The sequence below is a fragment of the Puntigrus tetrazona genome, chromosome 13 (genome assembly GCF_018831695.1).
Source record: "Puntigrus tetrazona isolate hp1 chromosome 13, ASM1883169v1, whole genome shotgun sequence".
Lineage (NCBI taxonomy): Eukaryota > Metazoa > Chordata > Actinopteri > Cypriniformes > Cyprinidae > Puntigrus > Puntigrus tetrazona.
In genome coordinates this window covers 16,037,651-16,064,801 of record NC_056711.1, presented here as the reverse complement: position 1 = coordinate 16,064,801, position 27,151 = coordinate 16,037,651, and the positions used below count along the sequence as shown (strand labels likewise).

The 27,151-nt window shown below is 35.1% G+C and overlaps 1 protein-coding gene across 14 annotated transcripts in view; it reads left to right on the top strand.

Annotated features, from left to right (window-relative positions):
* Positions 1-27,151, top strand: part of pcdh15a (protocadherin-related 15a) — a 159,518-nt gene that overhangs the window by 104,403 nt on the left and 27,964 nt on the right. For all 14 annotated transcript variants that reach the window (XR_006252284.1, XR_006252287.1, XR_006252286.1 and 11 more), the window contains 7 exons: positions 8,055-8,195; positions 9,979-10,091; positions 19,165-19,274; positions 19,459-19,599; positions 21,317-21,444; positions 24,647-24,862; positions 26,579-26,667. Coding sequence is in view for 10 of the 14 variants with exons in the window: in XM_043254592.1 (XP_043110527.1) it covers positions 8,055-8,195; positions 9,979-10,091; positions 19,165-19,274; positions 19,459-19,599; positions 21,317-21,444; positions 24,647-24,862; positions 26,579-26,667 (938 nt within the window). In the remaining 4 variants the exon portion in view is untranslated. The remainder of the gene's footprint in view (positions 1-8,054; positions 8,196-9,978; positions 10,092-19,164; positions 19,275-19,458; positions 19,600-21,316; positions 21,445-24,646; positions 24,863-26,578; positions 26,668-27,151) is intronic.

The following is a 27,151-nucleotide window of genomic DNA, read 5'->3' as shown; positions in this document are numbered from 1 at the left end:
GTGCACTTGTCACAGATTTATGAGCTCCAGCCGGAGCCGGTGACGGTACATTCAAGAGAACAGCAGGGGAGCTGGAACCACTTTTTAGCCCATGTCTTAGTCAAACTATGAGTGATACAGTATTTCCTTCAATACGCTCTTAAAATTGCATACATTGTACTTAGAAATGGACTATATACATAATAATGGGTCCCACTTTATATTAAATGGCCCTAATAAATGTGTACTTACATAGTAACTAGATGTGTATGTAGTATGTAAGTACACATTGGTACATAGTATCTACAGCTGTAATGTTTGTGTAAATAAACATTTGTAACAACCTACTGAATGGTATGTGTACATAAAATGTGTATCAGGACTAACAGCATTTTGTTAATCGTTGGTTGCACCCCTAATATAAAGTGTAACATTAGAAACAATTAGGTATCTGGGGAAAAAAAAAACACTTTAAATGTTTGACTGCTTTTTTCGGCCTTTTATTATAGATAACAGCAATAATTATATTATAGCTTTAGAAATAACCAACTGTTACTAAAGAACAATAAAAGCATATTGGAGGACTAACCAATATGCTAAGTTAAAAAATGATCACCGATACTGTTAGTTTAGCCATTTAGCAGTGGCAAAAACCTTGCATAATTTGTTACAACTCTTACATAAATTTGTTGTAACTGGATATAGTGAGAGTTTAAATCTATACATTAAAAATGTAAATAATAATAAATGTAATTAAGACACATAAAAACAAACTCAGTGTTAACCAATAGGTAAAAGTAACGTTCTGCAGGAAGCGTCTAATGTTTATATTCAGAATTACACGCTGTTTACAGTTACTCTCATAAAATATATACTATTTGTTAACTTAATTTAACATTTAACAACATATATTTCTTCACAATAAATGGTTTTGAAGTATTAATTGTCTCCTCTCCACTGTGTTGTTCCATCTGTCTGACGCCAATGCTGGCGCTCATTCAGTAAAGACTTACTAAACAGGGATGCGTTTCCCAAAAGCATTGTAACAGTGAACAAAAAAAGTACATAAGTCAATAGGTGCCATGTTCAATACAGCAACATCTTAGAGATCTCTAATCATTTAAAGAGCACAAGTTAGGACTGACCTTTATGCAAAAATGGAAATGCTTGCACAAATGTGTGACATTTATAGATAAGGATATGACTGTAAAGCTGAAGACAAACATGCATCTGTTAAAACGTCTGACAGGGCGAGCCATTACGTTAATACATAAATGTAGTTACAGCTAACTCCTCCCACTTTATATATGCCTAAACCTGCCCGTTTCCACCCCCTGCATCCCATTTTGACCCCTAAATTTACTCATCTCCTCCTCCTGGATTAATTTGTTCGATTACTCTTATACATATTGGTGTTACAAAATGTAATTATATAAAAACTGAAAAAGTGAAAAAAAACTGTTGTCACCAATGTTGTACCCTGTTGCACTTTGTACTGACACATACCATTCTGAGAGTTATTACAGAAATATTACAACTGTAGATACTATATACCAATGTGTACTTACACTGAGGTTACATGATATCTACACATCTAGTTGCTATGTAAGCATACAGCTATTATGACTATGTATTTAAAGAGCTGCGAGTATTTGATGAATATCAATAATCATTTTCTTTACTTTTTAGAATTTTAAATATTGTATATATATATATATATATATATATATATATATATATATATATATATATATATATATATATATATGTATATGTATTTAGTTTTAAACAACGGAATTTATTTAATGCAGAACTTTTAATATTATTATTGCTGCAGTGGTGACTCTGAACACGTCTGTTTTGTTGCCAAATTGCATATTGAGTAGTTTTCTTTATTCCCTGAAAGTCTTCCTTTTAAATCATTCACATCACTATCAGTCCAGACACAAAAGAACCAACAACAATGGCATCACTGACGTCAAGCCTCATGCCATGGCGTATCTGAATAAATGTGGATACGAATCAGCTTTGAGACATGAGGCGGAGGGCAAGATTTTCAGAGAATAACGATGACACAATGAGTCCTGACAGCAGGTGAGAGAGGAAACTGAGGGGTGTTTGAGGTGACTCTGAATCGGGACCCTATGTGCTTACATCACCGTAGGGGACAGAAGTGTGGCAGAGAGAGGTGTGTGTTGCCAGGAGTCTCTGACACACAGCTTAACCTGAAGGACAGAGACTCTGAAGGGCTTTCAGTTGAGGTTTTATTTTATTTTTTTTATTTTGAGAATGATGACAATACCAAAGAGACAAAACAGTCTGTGTCATAATACTAGTTCATACTAATAGTTACAAAATATTCATATGTACGCATGTGTGTGTGTATAAAATTTATGAGATGCCAGACTAAAGCAATAGATAGACAAAAAGTTCTATAAACTTCAATAAAATGTTTGAAGTAACAAACATGTTTGTTGTGTTAGCAGATAAAGGAAGAGATAAAGGAGGTAAACCCGACTTTTTGTTCTGTGGATTGCAAAAGGAAACATTCTTTAATAATGTATGGGTGATTTCCTATTCTGTCCTCTTCAAATCAATGAGCACTAAAGTTTTCAAACCTCAAAATCAACACAAAAACACAGAATGTAACAGAAAGCAGCCATTGTTGTAAAACTAAAACACTGACTATATCTTATAACACAACTTTGGTCTTCTTTATACTTCAGAAGCTTCTTTGAATGTCATGAAGACATGGGTTTTTATGTTTTAGAAAATTATATGCCAAATGTCCTGTATACACTGAAAATTTACTAAATGAAATTATACTAAATGTTCTTACTAAAATAAATATTATTAAAATATAAAAAATATTAAAATAATATTTATTAAACAATCCAAATTAAACAATTTATTAAACAATACATTTTTGTTTAGTTTACTACACTGGAAAAAATGCATTTTTCTTTAATGTGAGCAGTTACAAACAATGTATTTAACTACATTTAAATCAGATTTAGTTGAAAGTTAATCAACTTAATTTGTTAAATGTAGCTAAAATAAATTAATTGCAACAACTTAGTAATCATAGTAATCTTAGTAATCATTTTGGCAATGTTTTTTTTTTTTGTATAAATGTATTAGTAATGTATTTTTCAGTTCTGTTGACCGTGTCAAGCATAAAATGGGGTTTTGAAACTGTTCATTATGTTGTTTTCTTTCTCCAGGATTTGAATTCATTTCAAGTTTGAATTTGAGTTAGATTTGAAAGTATTGCAAAAAAATAGACACATTTTTCATGTTTGCCTCCACTGGCCTTGGCCCATCTGATCCGCTGATGGACCGAAGTCTTTATTGTTGAGCCCGGAGCGTGCTCATATTTCATTCTCGCAAGGTTACACATTGTCTCGGTTATTTGTGTAACCCTCATTGCCTGAAGGAGGAAACAGAGATGTTACGTCATTGACTTACATCATGGTGTCCCACCTGGAAACCCAATCACCTCTGAGCCAACGAGAACTGGCAAGTGGAATTTGCATGCCAAGCCATTTCCCCATACATAGGGCATACAACCACTCATTCAGCTTTCTGCTGAGGAGCCGAGTCGCAACCCGACAATTCAGTGGAGTTGTAGTAAGAGGGATGTAACATCTCTGTTCCCTACTTCAGAGAACAAGGGTTACACGAGTAACCAACATGTTCCTTTTCAGTCAGTCACTATGACGTTACATAATTGACTGACATCATGGGGTTTCTATGGAAAACTCCAGAATCTGAACTATGTTATGTGATTGAGGTGCAAATGGCACTGTGTCCGGACAAATGAAAGTTCAATACGTAACTTTCCAGACGCCCTGCAGGCCAGAAAGCGGGCACACTAGAGGTGCCAAAGCAACTGCTGGAGCTCAAACTACTTCAGCTAGTCTGAACTGCGAGGCAAAGGAGTACCCAAAGTTCACAAAGAGAACAACTGGGAAAAAGGCACATGGATCCCTAAGAACTGGTGCAGCAAGCTTACACCCACTGCTTTTCCGCAATTATCTGATGTTACCCAATACACGGGAGGACATGATTCTGTGAAGATTGCAAAATCTCTCGAAGGTCACCCAGTCCACAGCCCTACATACTGTATGTTTGCTAGAGCTGGATCATCCCGGAGTGGAGTCTCCATTCTCTTAGCACCTGGTGCTTTGGTATTATAACAGGGCAAGATGAGTTTGATGGCCTTGATGTCTGTTTCTGTTTTGCCAAGAACTACTAGGCAAAGTCTTTTCACAGCGTCACCAAAAGGGACAGCCTGGGAGGTGCGTTGAGAAAGTGTATTTTGTCGTTGTCACTTATCTGCGCTAGGATCAGTAGATATCACCTGACTGAAAAACCACGCTGTGACCTTTCTCACTCGTAGAGCAAAGTCAGTCACCATGCACAGTTCATGCATCAATCTCGGGTCAGAATTATCCCTATGCATTTTTTTGAGCATCTTGGCATGGTGAACCTGCAGGATAGCCTTGCAGGGTGCAGGCGGCCTACCCTGAAACACCATAAGGTGGTTGTGTTTTGCTGGCATAAATGCACTGCAGCAGCACCCTCCACCTGTGGAACATCCACGTACCCCCTGGTCACCCCACCATCGAGGGTACTGAAGAGTGAAGAGCTCAGTCGTTAACGGAGCTAAGATACCAGTCATCCAGCTTTAAGTTCTTAGGAAAAGGTGGGGAGTTCACCTCCAGCCCGATGCTCTTGGTGGCCCGAAGGAGCATGGCTGTCAACTTAGCCTCTGACTCCGACTGAGTGTCCTCAATGATAGCCCCTCCTCTGATACAGCGATTGACATCTTATCCTCTTCTGGAGCCCCGAAAGACACTGGCCCAGGCCCAGGCCAATCTTTTCACTGAGTTGCAAAGGATCGTAGTTGAAAACCTCCTGAAGCTCGTTGTTTCTTCTTCCTTTTTCTCCAGTCGCTGCTAGAAGTGATCAACTCTGAAGCAGAAATCTGTATGAGTGGTTTTTTCAGCTCAGAGGTGATTTGGTTCCCAGACGGGAGCCAATGATGTCTGTCAATGACATAACGTCATAGCAACTGACTGAAAGGGAACTACATATCTTACAGATCGTAGCCTTGCAAAAGGTTTGCGAAAAAAATTATAAGAAGGCATCCTCATTATTATGAGTGGCATGCGTTTGTGAATTTCTTGCGGCTGTGTTTTGTGCATGTGTGTGTTTGTATGGCAAGTTCGTTTTTGTTTTGATGTCTGGGAAGAAAGTTTTTTAGTTTTTTTTTTGATGACCCTGGAAACCCCACTGAAATGCCAGATTCATCATTCCGGTTGTGTTTTGAATCACCATGGAGACGTGAGAGCGGCTCAATCTCTGTCTCTCTCAGACATGACTGGAATTAAAGTCGGATAATTCTCACTTTTAAAATCCACTTCTTGGAAGCGGCCTTGAAAGGGAAAGTGTGCTGCAGAACAAGGACAGGAAGTGACCGTCCTCATTAGGGCCCCGCTCAAACACTGATGATTACAGTATGAGCGGTGCTGCGTTTCCAGCCCACGCTGGCGAATGAAATAATGACACTGTATTTATATGCATGGCTGCAAAGGTCACTGGGTAATGAAAGCTCCTCCTTTGCCTTTCTGCTGGTTGAACCTCATGTCCTGAGCGTTGACTTCCTTTTATTTGAAAAGATTTAAAGGGATGAGTAATGGACTTCCATCCTTGAAGTGTCACTACAGAGCAGAAGAACCAGCGGCCATTAATCATACCGGCAGAGCATGAATACAATCACCAGACAGAAACTTAATGTGTCCTGCTAATGTGACTGACTCGCATTTGAGTGTTGACAGTGACACTCGTTGAAAATGACTCGTGAATGTCAGACACTGAGCAGTTAACTGATTTTATTGCGTATTAGCAGGAGCAAGGCCTGTCTAATTTGATGGCTTAACCCAGAAGGAATGCTTCCATTTCATTTTTTTAAATTAACTTTACTATCTTAGGCTTAGTTTCTACAATATTGTCATCAATATTATGGATATCATTACTTTATTTATTTATTTATTATTTTTAATGCGTACATGTACTGAACTGAAAAGTTTAAAACAATTAAGCAAAATGTTTAGTTTTTTTTTTGTAATATATTCTAAAATGATTTATATATAATCATTTTAACACAAATATTAATGCCATTTGCACAAAAAATTGTTTTCAACATTAATTAATTGGAAATGTTTCTTAAATTAATATTATAATTGAAAAAATTTGATTATGTGGTTAATGTTTTATCAGAGCAACAAATCCCTAAGAGTCGTGCACTATGAATATTGACATTGCAATGGTCTTTAGCAAGATTATTTTCATAATAAAGCATACGTTAATAGTGCATTTAATTATTCTTTTTATCATAACACTGCATCAAGACTACTGTATCTTCTGATATCAAGATATTATTATGACTGTTACCATAAAGTCAGGTTATCAGCCATTCTAAAGCTTGTGTGGTGTTGTGCTTTAATGACTAAGAATAAGATGTATTCTCTGCTGCATTCATTATAATAGATTTTGCCTGCATTTGATGTTCTCATTTGAATCATGACTGGATTTTACAAATGAGAACCAGGACAGCAGCGAGTGATACAGTAATGTCAGGTCATCGGATTTAACTTTACTTTCCCTAAACGTAGTGGTGTGATCGTCTTAGCAGAGATTAAGGTGGTCGGGTGAGGTAAATCTGTCTGTTTTACTCTTCCTGTTCATGCCGTCTGCCGTCAAACAGACTACAGTGCTGTTTATTTTCATGGCCTGCCACAGAAGTTGTTAAATTATGCATTTCTTCTTTAAATGATGCTTTGAAAACATGGGGGGGGGGAGTGCCAAAGAAATATGACACAAATAATAAGCCATAGAAGAATTTTGACATGGACTTAAAAAAAAAAAACTAAAAACTAATTTCTTGGCTGTCAGAGATGTAAATGTGATGTTGCTTCTGTCTCTTTCTACTGCAGTATAAATGACTTTGTATGTTTACCACAGCACGAAGCATCAAACATTTATGACGCAGCCAGACGGAAGAGCTGTAAAGTATCAGTAGAATGAGGTGCAGCAGACGGGTGCTCTCTGTAGCTCTACAAAACACGATGCCCGAGAGACCTTTGAGGAAGTTCAAACCAGCTATTCAAAGAAAAGTCAATCCTTTAAAAGAATAGTTCACTCAAAAAAAAAAAAAAATTCTGTCGTCGTTGATTCACCCTCTTATTATTCTAAACCTATAAAGGAGATGTTTTGCAGAATGTCCAAGCTGTGCGTTTCAACCGTTTTCAACCATAGGCCGTTAAGCTCCAAAGAAGACACACCACGTTTTGAGCAACACTGTTGAAGTTATTAAGCTGTTAAGCCGTTTTGCTCACCAAGGCTGCATTTGTTGAATCAAAAGTATAGTATAAACAGTAATATTGTTAACTCTTTTAACAATTTAAAATTAAGTTTAAATGTAATTATTCCTGTAATGCAAAGCCAAATTTTTAGCATGTGCTGATTTGGAGTAGAAAAAAAATCATTACAGTGTGTTAACAGCTGTTTGTTGTTACATTTTTAAGGATTATTTCATGAATATAAATTTTACTGTCATTTTCGATTAATTCAATGTGTCCTTGCTAAATGAAAATATTATATTCCTCCAAAAAAAAAAGAAATTTTAATGATTGCAAATTATTGTAGTGATGAAAAATGAATGATGACTCCTTTCAGTGTCTTCCTCACAAAAGACATTGAAAAACCTAAATGCTTAAAAAAAGGCAAATAAGGGCCTTTATTTGCCATTTTTGGAGCTTGAGAGCGACTGATTTCTGTCTTTTGTTGTGTGGAAAATAGCAGCTTGATTGTGGCAAATTATTATGATTTGATGGCATGGAAAGAATATATAATGAAACCTCTTTTGAAGCAGTGATAACAATAGAAGTCTGTAATCATCTAATAATGTGATGCATAAAATTAAATATAATAATACACCAACTTTGGTCCTTTAAACAAAGTAGATGTTCTCTAGGGATGTGTTGATACTAACTGTGTTCCTCCCTCAGGGTACGCCTGCCAGTAAAGTGCGCTACAGAGTGGATCAGGATCTGTCTCCGTACAGCGGAAGTATCTTTGATGTGCAGATGGACACAGGACGAGTTGTCACTAAAGTCAACCTGAACGAGCAGCCCAACACTGTCTTTAGGGTGAGTCTGAGTCGACTGTATACTTCACTTCAAATTAATGTTTGTTTTAATTCACAACTGTTCGTGAATAAATAAAAAGGTTTCTTGAATGTAGAGACTTCATACATCTGATATTTGGACGTGCATAACTGACTAATGATCAAACCTGTAGACTTCTACCCTAATAATTTAATTAGGCTTTAATTTAATATCAAGAACTAAAAATGACCGGTAGTCTACTTTTACAACATGTCTACATTTTTAACATTTTAACAATATACTATTGTTCATTGTTAATTCATGTACATTCATAATACATTATAGATTTGAAGTATAAATTAACATTATTTAATGCATTATGAATGACCTCAAGTTAGGATATTTTTAAACTTACGTTAACCTAAACTGATAAATCTTGTGAAAGTTCATTAATTTACAAAAAGGTTAGCATTAGCTGTAGTCAGGTTAAGATTTCTCCTAATGTTGTAAAGGCCGATTGACACTGCTCCGACAGACGCAGGCTAACAGCAACAGACAGGTTTGTTGGGTTTTGTCGGATCAGTGTGTTAACCCTGTCTGCATCTGTTCCTGTTGTGCACTTGTTTTCACTGACTGAGCATGTTGAGTTGCCTTTTGTCACGTCTTGGAATGTCTGGGAAGTGAACAGACTATAATCGGTTGGCAACTGGCATTGGTCTGTGACTGTCGGTGCAGTGTAATTCGGCTTCAACAGAGATCATCAGAAATGGAAATGGCTTTTCAGATGGCCAACAATAAATAACCAGCATGCATCTCATGCAATGTGCCCAGTTATGCATATGCATGCCTGGTAAGCAACAGATGTAGCTGTTTATGTCATAAACCTCCATTAATAGGTCTATTCATAAGGGAAAGAACTGCTGTTAACCAAAACTACTTGATAGAGAGAAAAAAAATAAAACTAATCTGAGTCTGTAACGTATTAAAAAGAGGCTTCTTTGTTATGACCTACTGTATATCCTGGTTAAATTAATTATCCAATTTACCTTTAAGCAAGTTTTTTCTGTGCTAGAAGACTGTGTTTTATAATAATGGTTGTCCTGTCATTTAAATTATTCAATAACATTCACTTCTTAGGATTTAATAAGGGACATTAAGAAAGGGACAAATGCTGGATTTGTCCTTTACATATACTTTGTGCTGCTAACAAGTAACAAAAAAGCAAATGTGTTTGTCTCTCTGTAAAATAGTATTTTTATATTTACAACAAAAACCAGTTCAATGACAAATAAAGATGTTCGGGATTGTGTGCATTTGTAAATAATTAATTTGAATTCCTTTTGGTTTGAAACTTTTTTGCTGGTTATAGCTTTGCTTTGGTACATAAAATGGATTATGTGTATTTTAGAAATGTCTAGCGGAAAGTAACATGACATATTTTCCTTTTACCTTGAATACAAATCAGTGTATCAGTGTCTAACTTTTTCAAACAAGTTTTCAAAGAAAAAGGTGTTTCGCAAATACCATAGAATTTGAGTTATCAGTAAGATTTTCTTTCATTTACGTAAACAAAAAAAAAAACTGAACTAACCATGTAAAGGAAAAGACAAAATATGTGATTTAAAAAGAAAATCTTGGCTGTACAACTTTAAAAATGACGTGACGGACAAATGTCTTTGAAATTAATATATCTATGCTCCACTACATCTTATTCCTAGCCATTTTACTGTTTTTTGCCCCACAAATACAGACATTCAAATTCAGACACAAGTCATTGCCTGGATGAACTGCATTTTAATGTATTTTTTATTATCTCTTCTCGTAGCTGGTGGTCATTGCCTATGACGATGGAGACCCAGTGAAGACAAACAGAACTACAGTGGAAATCACTGTGCTGCAGCCCTCCAGGATTCCCATCTTCACCGAAGAAGAGTACAGGTGGGTCCCGCTGTCTGTAGAGAGCGAGAGAACAGACATTTACTTATTTATGACATGTTCTCTTTGAGCTTTGTGAGTCAGAATTAGTTTAGCACATATTCCCCGCAGGCTGATTCAGAATCTCTGCATGAGTAATGAGTGTTATCTGTGAATATGTGACTAGAAGCGCTGGGAGGTTGACTCGAGCTGTTCTACAGCGCTCAAACGCTGTTGTTTCCAAAAGGGCATGTCTTCAGCTCGTCATTGTGTATCAGTGCGGACACTGAAGCTTATAGCGTGTTAGGGGGTTTAAAGTTTAATGTTAGAGAAGTGCTTTGTATGCAATTTTGATTAATGAAGACACAAAGATTTATGAGGAAATTATAAGGAACACAATGAATTTATAATATTTTGAATTGCTTTGTAGGGTAAAGCTTATAGGTTTTTTGTCATTTGATACCTTGGGTCATGTTCAACTCACCAGATGTTCAACCATTTTGTTGTTATTGTTATTTTTTGCATATATACATATACATATATATATATATATATATATATATATATATAGTTTAAAAAAGCTGCTTTGAATCAGTGTGTGTATTTTGAAAAGTGATATGCAAATAAAATTTTCTATTGACTTGACAATTAACTGCTTAGAACAAATTGTGTTTGGTGTACTGTATCTGGAACAGACAGATCTTTTCTTTTGTCTGCATATTTTCACTATAAGCTAAAACAGCATATGCAGAAGCTAGTCTTGCTCTTTCCCTGCTGCTCCCTTACTATACCTTCCATTCTTTTATTCCATTTCTCTCACTGTCATTGGTTTTTCTCCTTTTATTCTTTCAGTAAAGGCATCCAGGAGAAAGAGTTTTGTTCTTTTGGTCAGAGAGAATATATGATTTTATTTTGTACTCTCTCTCCTTCATGAAGAAAAAAAAAAACTTTTAAAATATAATGGAAAATAGGCAAAATAGAACGTCAGCCAGAAAAACAACACTTCTGCTAGAATATATATCGAAGAAGCTGTAAATTATTTCCTTACAGCAAGCAGATGTGTGTCATTTTCAAGATGGTGTAAAACATAAAGTGTCTTCAGAAAGTATTTAAACCCATAGAAATGGGCCTTTTATATGTATTCAGGCTTTTCATGCAGCACTTTGTCAGCGATTGCAGTATTGAGCTGTCTTGTTTCTTCTAGCAGACAGCCCTTCTGGGATTTAGGCTGTTTCTCAGTCTGATTGAATGTGCACTGTCTGTCATTATTGATGGTGTCCAGCTTAAAGCTGTGGCAGGACCATTCAAGTACAGTCAGGAGTCTGTCCTGAAGCACTGAGGTGGCTGTTTGCTCCTGTACATCAGCGATTCTTCAACATGGTTTGGGGGATTTCTTGTAAATATAGTGGCATTGACAACAATAGAGGGTAGCTGTGCTTCTGCAGCCACACAATGATTTATCTATTTAGTCGTATATGACAGCATAAATTGGCAGTCCACTGACCTTTAGAAATTTATAAAGGGATAGTTCACCCAAAAATGAAAATTCCATAATTTTCAATAACTGAAAAATCTGAATTCAGTCATAAAATCGTAGTTTTGTTCATCATGTTTTTTTATATATATATACAGTCAAATTAAAACAGTTATATTTTCCATATTTTACAATATTGCTGTAATTTATTCAAATTAGTGTAAAAAAACAAAAAATGCCTTGGTGTAAATGAATAAATAAACAAATGGGGACCTTAATGATGCAGCATACTTTTTAATTAGATTTGAAGTAAAAAATTTCATAAACACATCTATTATTTCGTTCCATGCTACTTAAACATACTAGAGGTTATATTCCTTTATTAATCTTAAAATTGCTTGAAATTGAGCCATTGAGCCGTTAATAATCTCTACAGAAGTTCCTCAGCTCCGTGTCTTCTTGTATATCCGTCATTCACTGTGAATTGTGGGATTTCTATCAGTGTGTGTGCTAAAGCATGTCCAGTCAAGTGAATTTGTAGTGAATGTTTAGAGCTGATCAGATGTAGCAGGAAGCAACTGAACTCAATCTGTGTCATAGTCAGGGGTCCTCACGCTTCATTTAAAGAGCAAGTGATTGAGAGTTTAATTCATTATTTAAAAGTCTATTTACATTTAACCAATTTGTCACCAGCCCTTTTGGTGAATGATGTTGTTGTGGAAGTGACATATTCTGTTACAGCATGTCACCGTTTACATTGTTTTCTGTTTCGCTAACTTACCTCCATGTTGTGTATGTTTGTTTCTAAGGACATAATCTCTCTGAAGCATTGCCGTAATTTAGCAGTGCTACTGATGTACCTCACAGCAGCAGTTTCCATAGCGATTATAGATAAAAAGTCGGTCTATTTTAGGCTTGAGCGATTGGCCATTCATCGGTAAGATTGATATATCACAGCTGGCTCCTGAAATGAGCTAAACTCCTGCGCTCAATTGGACCAGTGAGCTAGTCTCATTAGCATAGCTGCATATACAGCCAAATGATTCTCAACCGTTCATTTGTCTGTTTAAATGAATAATAAATGAACTAACATGTGTATGCATTTATTGCAGCATTTGATGTGTAAAATAAGCATATTTTAGCTGAATAAGAGCACAGGATGGTGCATGTACTGCAGGTCAACAAAGAAACTAATATTTCAACAGTAATGTCTTTCACAGTGGAATTGTTGTTTTTTAATTTCCTTATTTGAGCTGTTTTGTTGAACCATAGTTTTACGGGGTAACGCCATATCACGTGAGCCATCGAGCAAACGTGCTGAATTAGAAAACTCATACATATGAAGCTGTACATGTGACAGCAATGTTCGAAAATATCAGTTTTCGAATCTTGCAGGATGTTTATAGTCGTAACATAACATTTTGCAAGTGGCTGTGTGATAATGAACATTTATTAATCCAAAATGTACCTGTAAACCATACTTTTGTGTGAACGGAATAAAAAAAAAAGTTTGGCAAAAATGTATGTAGAGGCATATAAGGATGATGGCATTTTAAATATTATATTGAACGTTATTATACAAAGTAATATTATTTTTACTGTATATTTTGATCAAATAATTGTGATAAATCAATAAATAATTAAATTATGTTTACCATTGTTTCCTGCACCATAGTTTTTTTTTGTTTATTAAATACATAATAAAATATTATTATTATTATTATTATTATAGTTATTATTACTACTACTACTACTACTAATACTATTGCTGCTGTTGCTTAAATAAATAAAAGCAATACAAGTCTGGGGGCTTTCTTTGTTTTTTTTTTTGCTTCTGCATTTAATATATTTAAAAATATCTATCCTATCACAAAATAAATGTGTTTCCATGGCAGTGATTTCATAACAAGCCGTTTTTAAAGCTTCATAAGAGTTTAAAGCTTTAGATGTTTTTGAACATGAAACTTTTCTTATTTTCTAATTAACTTTTTTTTTTTTCTTCATTTTTTTCCTAGCATTCTCCAAAATAAAGGTTTTGTAAGAAATGAAGATAATGAAGTTGTATTCTGTCTCTTTCCAGCGGTGGGATTTGAGTTTTTCAGCCCATTCAACTGTAATGTTATGCAGTCTGAAGTCCATTCTGAGATGGCTCGGTGTTTAAAGCTGGCTGTGTGTTGACTGAAGCAGTGGGCCAGAGAGAACACTTCATAGGAAGCTCTAATGGCGTGAGCTATAGACAGCATGCAGCGTTTCTCTGTAGACCTCATTAGGCTGTGGACTGCAGTTGGAACACTCTGGAGATCTGATTAAAGCTCACCGGATTAAAACGGGTTAAATGAAGACTTATGAAGCTCTCACACGCACATTCAGTGCTTCAACAATGAGCGAAAAGTCCTATTTTTGGATGGCTGTAGATCTGTCATGTATTGTTTGTCAAATGTAGTATTTCGGCTGCTTGATGTTTATAACTGGAGACAGATTTGATCATTACTCTGGAAATATTCGCACTAAATTTTTCATCACGGTCGGCTCAGATCTTTCGGGAATATTATAGGGATTGCAATACAAGGTGTTTTTGCGGTATGAATATTTAGACACGTAAACCTCTACATGTTTTAAAGATTTATGTCCTTAGTATGTTGTTGTACTTCCTGAATAACATCTCTTAGGACGAGTTCATACATTTTCAAGGTCTTGTTTACTAACAAGTGATACGCACACACAAGTGCACACTGCAGGGAAGTTGTCTTCTGTTGTCACGTCTTGTCATCATCATTGTGTGCCTTGCCCAGGGCCTCTGTCGCATTGACACCTCTACACTTTCAAACACAATAGATGAGTCTCGCAAAACCTGTCAAGAACATGTCTGGGTCATATTCCACCCCAAAACAAATTATGTTTTGCATAATGAAAAAAAAAAATCCGTACCGTGGCATTTGCTTGAAAATTAAACGCATGCCTCCCATTTCTCATCATGGGGATGCAAAAGATTTCATCGCTTAAAAAACTCAATTGAATGAATAAATACATTTATACATAATGGCTGTAAAATTTGTGAGACTTTTAATATATGCAGATAGTTTTTACGCTGTCAAGAGAATGTTATGAGAATCATGGAGGATAATGAGAAATGCAAAAAACTGTAAACTGCATTTAATTGTCATGATGTCAAAATGCAACAAACAAAAAGTTTTTCTTCATGCAAACTGTATATTGTTGTGCGTATTATTCTTATTTTCTCTTGATTTGGGGGTGAAATGTGACCTGGACATGTTTTTGTGAGATTCACCAAACTGAATTATTCATGCGAGAGTTTGTGTATTTGCATGTCTGTGGGTGTGCGAGAGGAAGGGAACGAGAACAAAGAATATCTAAACTCTTTACCCAGCCAAAAGAAACAAACACAAAGAAAGAAAAAGTCTGCGTGTGTTTCTTACTCTCGCTTTAACTACAAATTAACCAACTTAACATTTACTCAAATCAGTTTAATTAGTGTAACATTTTCACGTTGGGTCAAAAAAAAGGTTTAACAATAAAAACAATAAGTGTTTTAAACAGTTTCCTGATTTACTAAATTCACCCACTACGATTTAATTCAGTGTAACCATCTTCTCAGGCATATTTACAGAAAAAATCAATTTATGACACAATAAAAGACAAATTACTTTCACCACAAACACTAATTAGTTGTAATTTTACATTTTTTGCCCATTTGTCAGTAAGATTTTTTTTTACTCATTTATAAACATTTTATATGCTTCCTTATTTTTATATATATTGTAATTATGTATTGTAAGTATGTATTGTAATATGTAAGAGTCACAATAAGAATGTTGTTTGACTTTTTACATAAATACACTGATTGCTCTAACATTATTTCAACCATTTTGTTCTCCAAAAACTTATTTGAAACCTTAAAAGTAGACTTACTTACATTTAATGGGTGTTCTATGGACATAAAAATCTTTTTTTTTTTTTTTATGTGGACCTCTTTGACCCATGTAAGTTCAAATTGCCAGTTATTAAACTTACATTTTGATTATTTTTTTTATTGCTTTATTTTTTTTTGAGATACTTCTATTTTCATTTTATAGCAAACAGCATCATGGGATATAAGAAATTGTATTAGTTTTACCCCATTTCTTACTACAAAGTAATAATGTAAGCAGTACTGCTTATCCCTATTGCAGTGTGTTTTCCAGGTTTGATGGCCAATTGTACAGACTCATTTTCATTTCATATCACCTGGTCTGGTGTTTTTGAATGTCCATTATGAGCCTCTTGCAGATTAGAACTGTTATGTCTTTTCTGATTAGACAACCTCCCCGTCCTTCTTCGCTCCGCACTGGGCTCTGATCTCCCCGTCGGGTTTATTTTGCAGTAATGACTGTCTGATTGTACGTTATCCTTTACATAATTAACACAGTTCATGAGATGAACTGCTTATGATACTGGACATAAAACAGCACCGAGTGTCTAAAGTCTAAATTAGCATTCCTTAGGGCAGATGAAAGTACACTGTAAACTCATTTTAATCCAGTCATTAAAATGCTGGTATGTTGTGTAAGTATTTCCTGAAAAAAAAACGAATTCGTGGAGAGGTTTCTATGTAACAAGTTCACAGAAGACACTTTTAGAGAGATCCCGGCAGACCTTGAGTTTGAATCGCCGAAGACTGTAATAGATGTACTTTCGGTGTCAAATTGAATAATGTAGAAATTACTGGAGCTGGATCTTCATCTGTAAGTGTGTCATTGATTACTGATGCAGAGTTAATGCTGCTTTAATTCACTGTTAATGAGCTCTGATGAACTGTTCATACACACATTGATTTTATCACTAGAGGTCGAAAAGTGGTTGTATTCTGGGTGTTACTTTCTACTGCTGGCTGCCTTAGTGATATTAGTGGGTTAATCTGTTCCCATTTGTGTTGTGATCCGATCTAAAGCAATGAGCAGTCGTGCAATCCATCAGTAACCCACTGCTTTTGATTTGATCACAACCCAAATGGTTTGTATTGCTGATACCAATAGCGTGCCGTTCTTATTTGACACAGAATCTATTTTCTCGCTGCTAAAAATTAATATTTGGGAGGCAAAATTGTTTGTTTATAAATTGCAGTCGAGCGTGATGCATCATATCATGAACAAGATGAACAATTATCCATGCATGAATCAAACTCACTCAGAATGTGACAGTTCCATCACAGTTTTTCACACATAATTTTTCATGATACCACTTCATGGCGTTGCCGCTCGTTTGCATAAAGTTAAAACGACCAAATGCAAAACTGTCTAACATCTAAAGTGCAGTATGTCTGCATATAGGATATATAAAAAATATGCATATATTGTGTATACATGTTATGAATATGTATTAAATAATACATTTAATACATATTTACTGATTAACGCATTCGTTTCAAATTAAATGTAAGTATTTTTAGTTTGCCAAGAAATGCCAAGAAAATCGTATATATAATATCACTTTTATTTATTATATGATTTAAAAATTTGATTTATTTCAAAATGAATGCATTTATCAGAACACCAATAATAATTTAGAAGCAGTTTATTTGAAGGATTTATGAAGAGTCATGTCATATTGAAGACTTGGGAAACGATGCTCAGATTTAATTTTGCATTACAGAAATAAATTACATTTTAAAATATATTCTAGAAGAAAATAGTATTATAATTAACACTTTAAACTGTTTTACTGTATTTTGATCAAATAAATGCAGCATTGGATAGTTCTTCAGAAACCATAATGTTGTCAAAAAAATTCACAGGTATATGCAAATAGTAAAATGCTTAAATCTACCACACAGTTTGGTTAGAAAGTAAAAAACAACAAAAAAAAAAACTTGTATATATAAGTTCTGACTTGTCTCTTTCACTGTTAACATTCTAGTTAATGCACTGGCATAAAATGTCACTCCACACTATAGGAGAGCGAAATAGACTGTGATTGCACGGCTGTGTAAATGCAGTGAGAGGATGACAATGAGAAGATTACAGATGTGCTGATGAAGATAGTCATGAGTTATTGTGTGGGAGTGTGCAGCAACTCATTTCCATTAAAAAGATTCTCCTCTTTTTTGTGTTTCCTCACTCCTGCACTGAGGTTCTGGCTATTTCTGTCCTCTGTGATTCCCATGGTAACCAGCGTGAAGCTGAGCATCTCTGAGATTTCAGCGTGACCTCGGCTCCTCGCTGTCAGTGTAGCGGTTGACTGCGGCAGCGCCCTATTGTCTTAGAGACAGAGCAAAGCGCTTCACCCCGTTTATGGCACAGAGAAACCCAGGCCGTCAGCATCTCTTTGTCGAGATCTCACGATGATGGCTGTATTTTGACTGTTGGACAATAGAGACAAGAGTTTCATGCCCACCCACTTCTGACAGCTGGCTTGTGGTCGTCTCCTGTTCGAGAAAAAGCACAGAGGCTTTCACAACATCTGTGAGAGGAGAACAAGAACTCTCATTCAGATAGACCTTGTGCTTTTTGTCCTTCCCTCTTTGCAGGTGCTTGGTCTCACTGTAAAACCACGCAATAGTCGTAATAGAGGTTGATATTGCTAATGTAAGTGATGGGTAAAGATAATCGGTGTCATACATATATGCACAATATTGTTCAAAAGATCAGGGGTGAAAAGATTTTAAATGTTTTCTTGAATTTCTGTTTCTCTATTGTTTCTATTTAAAATAACACACACACACGTAGATACGGTATAATATATAATATATATATATATATATGTATATATATATACACACACACACACACATACTTCAGTGTCACATGATCCTTCAGAAATCATTCTAATATTATGATTTATATATAATATGCTAAAAATCAGTTGTGCTACTCAATTTTTTTTTGGATAATGTTTTTTTAGGATCCTCTGATGAATAAAAAGTCAATAATAGCAGCATTCATTTGAAATATATATTTTGCAGCAATGAAAATGTTTACTGCCACCTTTGAATAATTAACAAATCATTGTTGAATTAAAGCAATAATTTCTCTCTCAAAAATAAATAAATAAAACCATACGGACCCCCAACTTCTGAACAGTAATGTGTATGTTTGAGTGTTTGTATGGAAAATGTCTCTTGAATTTTGCTCTCAATTCTCAACTCTCAAATAAAAAAAAATTCCCAATGTTGCATAGAAACCCATACTCTGAATCATATTTTCCTTTAAATTGTGCAGTTTGGTTCACTCTTTTTAAGGATGTCATGTATGATGTCCATGTCAGCATTTTATTATTTGCATTAAACATTATTTTCATTAATACAGACCCCTGACCCTTCAGTTGAGGATCGCTGGCCTCAGAGGTTAGCTCGTGTTTTAGACAAAAGCTTTAGAAATAGATTTGTTTTAAACCCATGATTCATGTGTGCCACTTTTAAATACAGTAATTAAACTCTTTCACCTCTTAAAGCAAAGTCCTTCTGTTCTTTCTGCACTGTCTGTAGGCTTTTTGTTTAGATGGAGGGCCTGTTGAACTGCTCAGATGTTTATACAATATTCAGCTGGAAACTGACATTTATGTCACAGGATCTGCGCTGTGTTGTTCTTAAATGCTGAAAGTTTGTCATTTTGTGCTTTATTTCTTCAGGTTTAGTCCAGTGAGTGAGAATGCTCCTGTCAGGACACCTGTGGGAATGATTCTGGCCATGGCCGTCAACACCACTGTCTTTTACTCAATAGTGAGCGGAAATGAAGGAGGTGAGTTTTCACTCTGTGGGGAATTCACTAAACCTGTGTCCAAATGTGATTATATGAGTATAAAATATAGTGTTTTTCTGGTTGAGTTAGACTGCAGATGACTAGTGATTAAGATGTAGCCCTGATTTACCAATCATCATTGGTGCTGAAGGCGTTCTCTGATTATTTAATTCTGTGTTTGCAGGTGAGTTCATGGTCAATAACCGCACTGGGATCATCTACACAAATAAACTTCTGGACTACGAGAGAGTGACGAGTTATGTGCTCCGTGTGCAGGCCGACTCTCTTGATGTCATCCTCGCCAGTCTACGTGTCCCCTCCAAAAGTAAGATCAACAGCAGAGCACACTTCATCTTTTTTAAAGATTTATTTGAGGCTTTTTCAAGCTATAGAGTGAAATAAATGCCAAATACAAAACATTTATTCTGAGATTTTTATATATATATATATATATATATATATATATATATATATATATATATATATATATATATATATATATTGCAATGGAATAATTAAATTAAAATCGTAATTTGGCAAAACGTGCGTTCATTATTGTAACTAGTAATTGTTATACATTGTTTCAAATAACAGCAATAGGATAAACCATACCCTTTAAATATGGAAATATCATATCAGCAGCTCTCTGGTCTTTAATGCATGTGCTAAATCTCAGTTAGAGTAGAGTTATTGGAAAGGTCATAAGTGTAGAGCTCATGCAGTTTATTGAGGTTGAAAGATAGACAGCACAGGTAGAGCACAGCACATCTCCCTCTTCCTGTGAGAGGTCTGATCTTCCTCCAGCGCTGTACATTAAAACTGCATGGACGTGTGCCGAAAGCGGAGCGCAGAATACAGCTCAGATTGCTTTAAGATGGACGCGGAAACACACTCGCATACATTGAATTACAAATCAGTGTTAATCAAAGTGGCTTTTTGTGCTTATTTTAAACCCTTTTGTGGTCTTACTATGAACGATAATTATGATATGATTTTTCACAGCATGCTCAAAAAAAGTTCCATCAAAATCAAATAACGCCTCTGAAACTACTTTTTTATTAATGACAATGTCAACTTTTCATTTAAAACCCTGATTTGATCATTCTTTCAGTTGTCGGTGAAAGTGTAGTCTTCTCTGTCCTGTTTGAAGGGGTGATTTGGATTTTAAGTTTTAGTAAAAAAATTTTTTTGTTTTTTTGTGTATGACTAGAGAAAACAGAGAAAGGGGCATACATGAAAAATTACACATTGTGAAAAATATTTTCTGGTCATGAAAATGTCATAGTATAGAGTAATGTCCACTGGGATGTGTTGAGTCAATAAAGAGGCCTCTTCAGAGGACTGATATGAGTTTTCCAAAAACCAATTGCCAACTCACAATCAGGCCCATATTTTACGATTTCAATCAAATCCCAATAGATGCAAAAATCCCGTCCTACATTTTGTGTTATTGTTGTTCAATGTTTTTCTCACTGAATATTTACTCAGAAATAATCCACATTACAGGTTGCAAACTCCATTTGATGTTAAATTTAAAGTTCATTGAGCATATCACAAGCCTTTGATATTAAAACTGTACAAATCACAGACATAAGAGAGAGTGAGAGAGATAAGGTGTGTGTGTGTGTGTGTGTGTGTTTGTTTGTCCTGCAATGCATCTTGTTTTAACTTTGATGTAAATTTTGTTGTACATAACAGGACTGGCACACCTTCTCTCGTGCGCTTCCCCACCTGTTTTTCTTTTCTTCGTTTCTTTCTTTTCTCACTTATTGAGCTATGATATACAGCTCTTCATCTACGCTCTCCCCTGTGTGTGCTTAGATCTACACCAGATGACTTTATATATTGTCGTTTAGTGCAGCAGAAGACAAATGCTTTCTGACAGAGTATATTTCTCACGTCTGCCACAGCGTGGAGAGGGTTGCAGCGGCTGTGTGTGTTTACATTAACACCGGCTTTTTTATTCAAACTGTGACAAATAGGGCTTATAGTTTCATAAACTAAGGTCTGTTTCTTCTGTGTGTGTGTTTAAATAAAACTAGCGAACACGGCGAAGGTATATATCGAAGTGCAGGATGAGAACGATCATCCTCCGGTCTTCACAAGGTCTCTTTACATCGGAGGAGTGACTGAAGACACTAAGACCTTTACCACAGTACTGAAAGTTGTGGTGAGTATATGTGCTATTTATTCTTAGGCAGCAGCGTAGGAATGAACTGAAATGTCATGAGGGTACATTATAAACCTTAGGCTGGATTCATGAATATTAATAAGGTGACATAACGCACACCCTGTAGTCCTAACTGATTTGTTGAAGGGAGGCAAGTGGCCACTTGCCATTGACAAAACAAACATTTGGTCTGTTTTTTACTTATGCTAAGCCTTTGTGCATAACACAAAAAGAGACATTTTTAAGGCTACTCACATGTTTTAGATTATAGGGACCAAAAGAGGACAGAAAATTGTTGATATATATATAATATATAATAAAAAAATATATATATGTATCTATAAGCATTATATATATATATATATATATATATATATATATATATATATATATATATATATATATATATATATATACAATCGCAGAAAATTCCGTGATGGGCTCATATAAATGATACAGTGACATGCATGGATAACCGAATTCAAATATTGGGTAATGATATTGCCATTATCGCATAGGTGTTGGAGTGTGATTTTTTTTTTTTACCCCTGCCTCTCGTGACCGATTGCATCATATGTTATCAAATGCTATTGGCTCTTGAATGTCTGGTGACCGATTGCGCCACTCTACGGGACAGGAGTATCTTTTTGAATGAGATATATAAGCGCGTTAAGGGAGCATTTTCAGCAATTAAAACCTTGTGTTTTACTCTCTTCTACACATAAAGACATCGTATGGTTTCAGAAGGATTTGGAATACAACACAACTTGTGCACAACACTTATGTTATATTGTGTGTGTTTTATATTGTTAAGAAGTGGGTAGGTTTAGGGTAGTGGTGGGGTTAGGGTCTACAAATAAAGTATAAATTTATATAAAATTTACTCCAATGTAACTCTGATGCAGTTATATTTGAATCGGTTAGCTGTATGTGGACCACGGTTGATGTCTGTCACTGACTTACTTACACTGGTATCGCTTTTGTCAGAATTTTCTGTGATTCCGTAACGCCACCACAGAAAGTTAAGGGTCCGTGGTTGTTACACATAAAAAATGACTATTATAAAATATAAAAATATTAAAATGTAGCTATGTTTTTTCAGAAGCCATTTAAATTATTTTAAGCCATTTCTTTAAACTTGCCTCTGAATACGGCATTGCATTAACAGTAGGATCATAATATTAAATATAATTTGTTGTGTTTTCGCATTTAGAGTGGTAGTGCTGTTAAGCATAATACCAGCAGGATACACTGGAACAGTGGTGATTAATTCATGGGGTTTGAAATGTTCTGCCGGTGTTGGTGTCTGCAGTACATTATATTTCATTTTTACAGCGAAGAACCTGCTGTTCACATCCTGACACACCTGTCAACACTAGAGTACAATCTCTCCTTCGCTGTTCAAATCTGCTCACCTCCCCCCACATCTTTGTAACTGTGCTTAGACAACTTCTCTCTCCATTCTGACGATGTGGAAGACAAGTGACGGACACCTGTAAAATACCCACTGGGATCTGTGTGTTAGGCTACCGCAAGGTGACCGTTATCTAATAAATTGAGTCTTTTAACATCTATAAAAAGCATTAAGGCATTCAATCTGATGATATATGGGGATTATTACATTTCTAGGTCATCACTGAAGTGGAAGCTGTGGAGCTTTTGTATTTAATTCTCTATTTCAATGCTTGTGAAGGGGTAGTTCAGCAAAAATAGTATTTTTTAAAAACATTTAAGTGTTCTAGTTTTTAGGTTTTTTTATATAACCAGTAATTCTGATGATTCCATGCATTAGTTTAGAGCGATAAGGAAAATGAATCAGTTTAAGTTATTATTAGTACAATCATTGGCGTATATTGATTTTAAGCAATAGTTCAATAAGCAAGTTAATATTGTTACATTTTAGAAACAATATTGTCAAAACTCTTTTTCGTTCAATATCACAAGTCCAAATATTTCCACACAAAGCAACTTTCTTGAAATCAGCTGTTTGAACAAATCAATTAAATTAATTACTGAACTTACCTAACGGTGGTTTTAGTTTCATAATATCATATATCATGTCATAATTTCATATTAAAATGAAAAATAGTACCCTTAATTATTTTTTTTGTAAGTTTAAATCATAATATTTCTTTCTATTCATCATCCTTTACTATGAAAATGCATTGCGAAATGCAAAAATGCATAAAAGCGAACCAGATATGACTTTTTTTATGATGAATGAAAGTTTTAAAGGCAGTGTGTAAACACGATTGACACAATGTGAGGTATTTATTTTTTAATGTACAGACATTTCAGACTAGTGTGCAATGACCTTAAAGGTGACAGAATCTGACTTTTCCAGGTTTTAAATGCTTTATATAGGTCCCCAGTGCATCTACCAACCAAACAAACATGAAAAAAGTTTAAGCAAATTGATTTTAATAAGCCTTTTTCTGAAAGCCTCTTAACAAACGAGTGCATCTGATTTTGCTCCCTTATTGACATTGCAAAAGGGATCTCATTATAATATTATCGCCTCTTAATCTGTACATTTCCACCTGGTATGCCGTCATTTTGATTTTGCAGGCGACAACGGTGTACCAGTTAAATGCCAATGCCGAAAGTTTGAGAAAAACATGCTAACATGGAAACGAGAGCGCATTAGATTTAGAGATTTATTTACTGTATTTTGCCGCTGCCGCGCAGATCTAAAATAAGCATGTGATTTCCTTCTTAGCTTTTTAAATACACAGACATAACCGACTAACATAACAAATTTAGTTTAGTACTCATATGCTGTGATACCTGCTTTCTGTCCGTGTCCTTCAGATGTATCCACATATATCAGAAGTTTAAACTAACATGGTTTAAAATGCACGATTTCGTCTTGATTTAATCAGAAACAAAACAGATTTTTACAGTTTGTAGCAGGTACGAGCTGCACTGTCGCAGCTCTATTCTGAAAAGTGGGCGTGGAGCAGCAGCTCATTTGCATTTAAAGAAACAGACACCAAGTATTTTTGCTTTCAGTTAAAATGATGTAATAAATGATCTGTAGGGTATTTTGTTTTAACACTTCACAGACACATTCTGGGGACACCAGCGACTTTGCAAAAAGAGCCATAATATGTCACCTACTTATGAGATAATGTTAATTTCTCAAAATCCTATTCTTTTTCATATATGCTTCTGCGTGTAACTTGTATAACTTGTATATCAGGCTACAGATATCGACACTGGAAACTACAGTAAGATGGCCTACAGGCTGATCATCCCCCCTACAGCCGAGGGGCAAGACAGTTTCGTCATTGAGCCGTACACTGGCGTCATCAAAAGCGCCATCATGTTCAGAAACATGCGGCGATCCTACTTCAAGTTTGAGGTCATCGCCACAGACAACTACGGGCAGGGATTGAGCGGCAGGGCTGATGTGGTGGTGAGTGCATGTGACCTTTGACCTGTATCTTTGTTCATGCACCTCATGCAAAACAATGATTCAAACACAAGTTCCCCCTCAAAACACGTCACTTTGAGAATTGATATTTTCTTTTATTCCTCCGGTTATGCAAAATTAATGTTTGGGGTTCAAATCGAATCACTGACTGAATAATTTAAAAAGAGTCTAAATTGCGTAACAACAATCAGCACTGTTATTAAGGGAAAATATCTCTACAGAGTGTTGATTTGGTTTGGTAAATACATTATGTTTGAATAAATGTTTGCATGCGGGAGTGCATATGGTGTTTGTGCACTACTTAGTGCAGTAATGAATATATAAATAAACTGTTTTTGTGTCAGCTGAATTATTTATGCTGCTGTATTTCCTGAAGTGTTGCAGCCAGTGACTTGTGCAATTCCCGGAAATCTCTTGGCTAATCAACGCCAAATAAAATAAGTGGGATTTTGGAACTGATGTATGCATCAAGGTTTTAAACATCATGTCAATAATGTTCGTGTCATTTTCAATTTCCGCTAGCAGTATAATTTTCTGCTGGTGTAGAAAGTGATTCTAAAAAGCATTCATGCAGATGCTACACCCTTATTGACCAACTGAATTACAGTAAAGACCATTACAGCCGCAAAAAGCACTTTAAAGCTGGATGGTATACAGTGGGGTCTAACAAAATATGAAAATTTAATACATTTTTCATTGCAAACAACACCACCATAAAAGTCAGTGGTCAGTAAGATTTTTTAATGTTTCAGAAAATAGTCTCTTATGCTCACTGTGGATGCATGTATGTGATCAAAAATACAGTAAAAACAGCAATATTGTGCAATATTATGAAATAATTTTAAATAATCGTTTCCTATTACAAGCTTTTTTAAATAGTAATGTATTATAAGCTAAATTTTTAACATAATTTATTAGACTTATCATTTCAGTCTTTGGTGTCAATGGTCCAATGGCGCTCTAGAAAAAAAATCGTATTATTATCATTGCTGAAAACGCTTCAGGATCCTTTGAGTGGAAAGTTCAAAAGAGGGGCATTTATTTGAAATGGAAATTGTACCATTATATATATATACTGTAGCAGTCTTTACTGTCCTTAATGCATTCTTGCTGAATTGAAGGAATAATTTATTTTAGAAAACATTTTAGAAAACAACTTGTGAATAGTAGTGTATATTATGAGTATAATAATACTATGGGAAATTACTATGAATGTTATGTATAAATGTTGAAAAAATTAAAAATTTGGTAATGTCTCAATGTTTGAGTTGAGCCAGATGGTCATCCTGTGCAAGAATACCTGACCGTTTATGGCATAGCATTTCCCAAAATATTAAAACTTTTGATTCAATTCCAGGTTTAAGTGGGATTTTTTCATTGTGTTTAGTAGTGATGTTTTAAACAGCAAAAAGAGTATCAAAACTCTTTATGAATCTACCTGGCAACAGTAAATGTTTAAAATATATATATATATATATATATATATATATATATATATATATATATATATATATATATATATATATATTTAAACAATCGGTCTTAAGCCATTTTGGAGAAAATATATGATCATCATGCTGACACATATCAAGATCTGATTATTTTAGCTCTGTCAGCTTGCCCTGTATCAGCTGTGCATATAAACTACAATACATGAATCAAATCCCCTGTCTCTTTCGTATTCTGTGTGGGTTGTAGGTATCCGTTGTCAATGCCTTGGACATGCAAGTTGTGGTCTCTAATGTGCCGCCCACTGTGGTGGAGGAGAATAAAGAGCAGCTGATTAGGTGAGAATTCCTCCCTCGGTGTGTTTCTCTGCACTGCTGCTTTCCTTGAGTGGCATTTAAGTGTTTCCTGCACTGTCAGCAGCCTTTGTTTTCCCACTTGCTTTGATTTAAAAGGCCATCTCAATTGTTAAAACACAGAATTGAGCTCAAATGGCAAATTCCAATAAGCAAAATAGAACCACTTTGCTCAGTTGAATGCAGAATAATCATAATAAAAGACTAAATTATTGCTTTTGTAATACTAGTCAGGTGTATATATTGCTAGCTGAATATTTTTAAGATAATTTATTCCATGTTGCTTTAAACATGAGTTATAGGAAGAATTCAGAAACTCTTACATCTTATATTTTGAAATCAAAAGAAAAAAGCTATTATATTTATATCTTTATCAACTTAATGTGAAAGGTCATCTTATTTAAATATTTAAGCATTTATTCTAACTTTTTAACTCACTGATGTTGATTTTTATTCCAGATGATTGTCA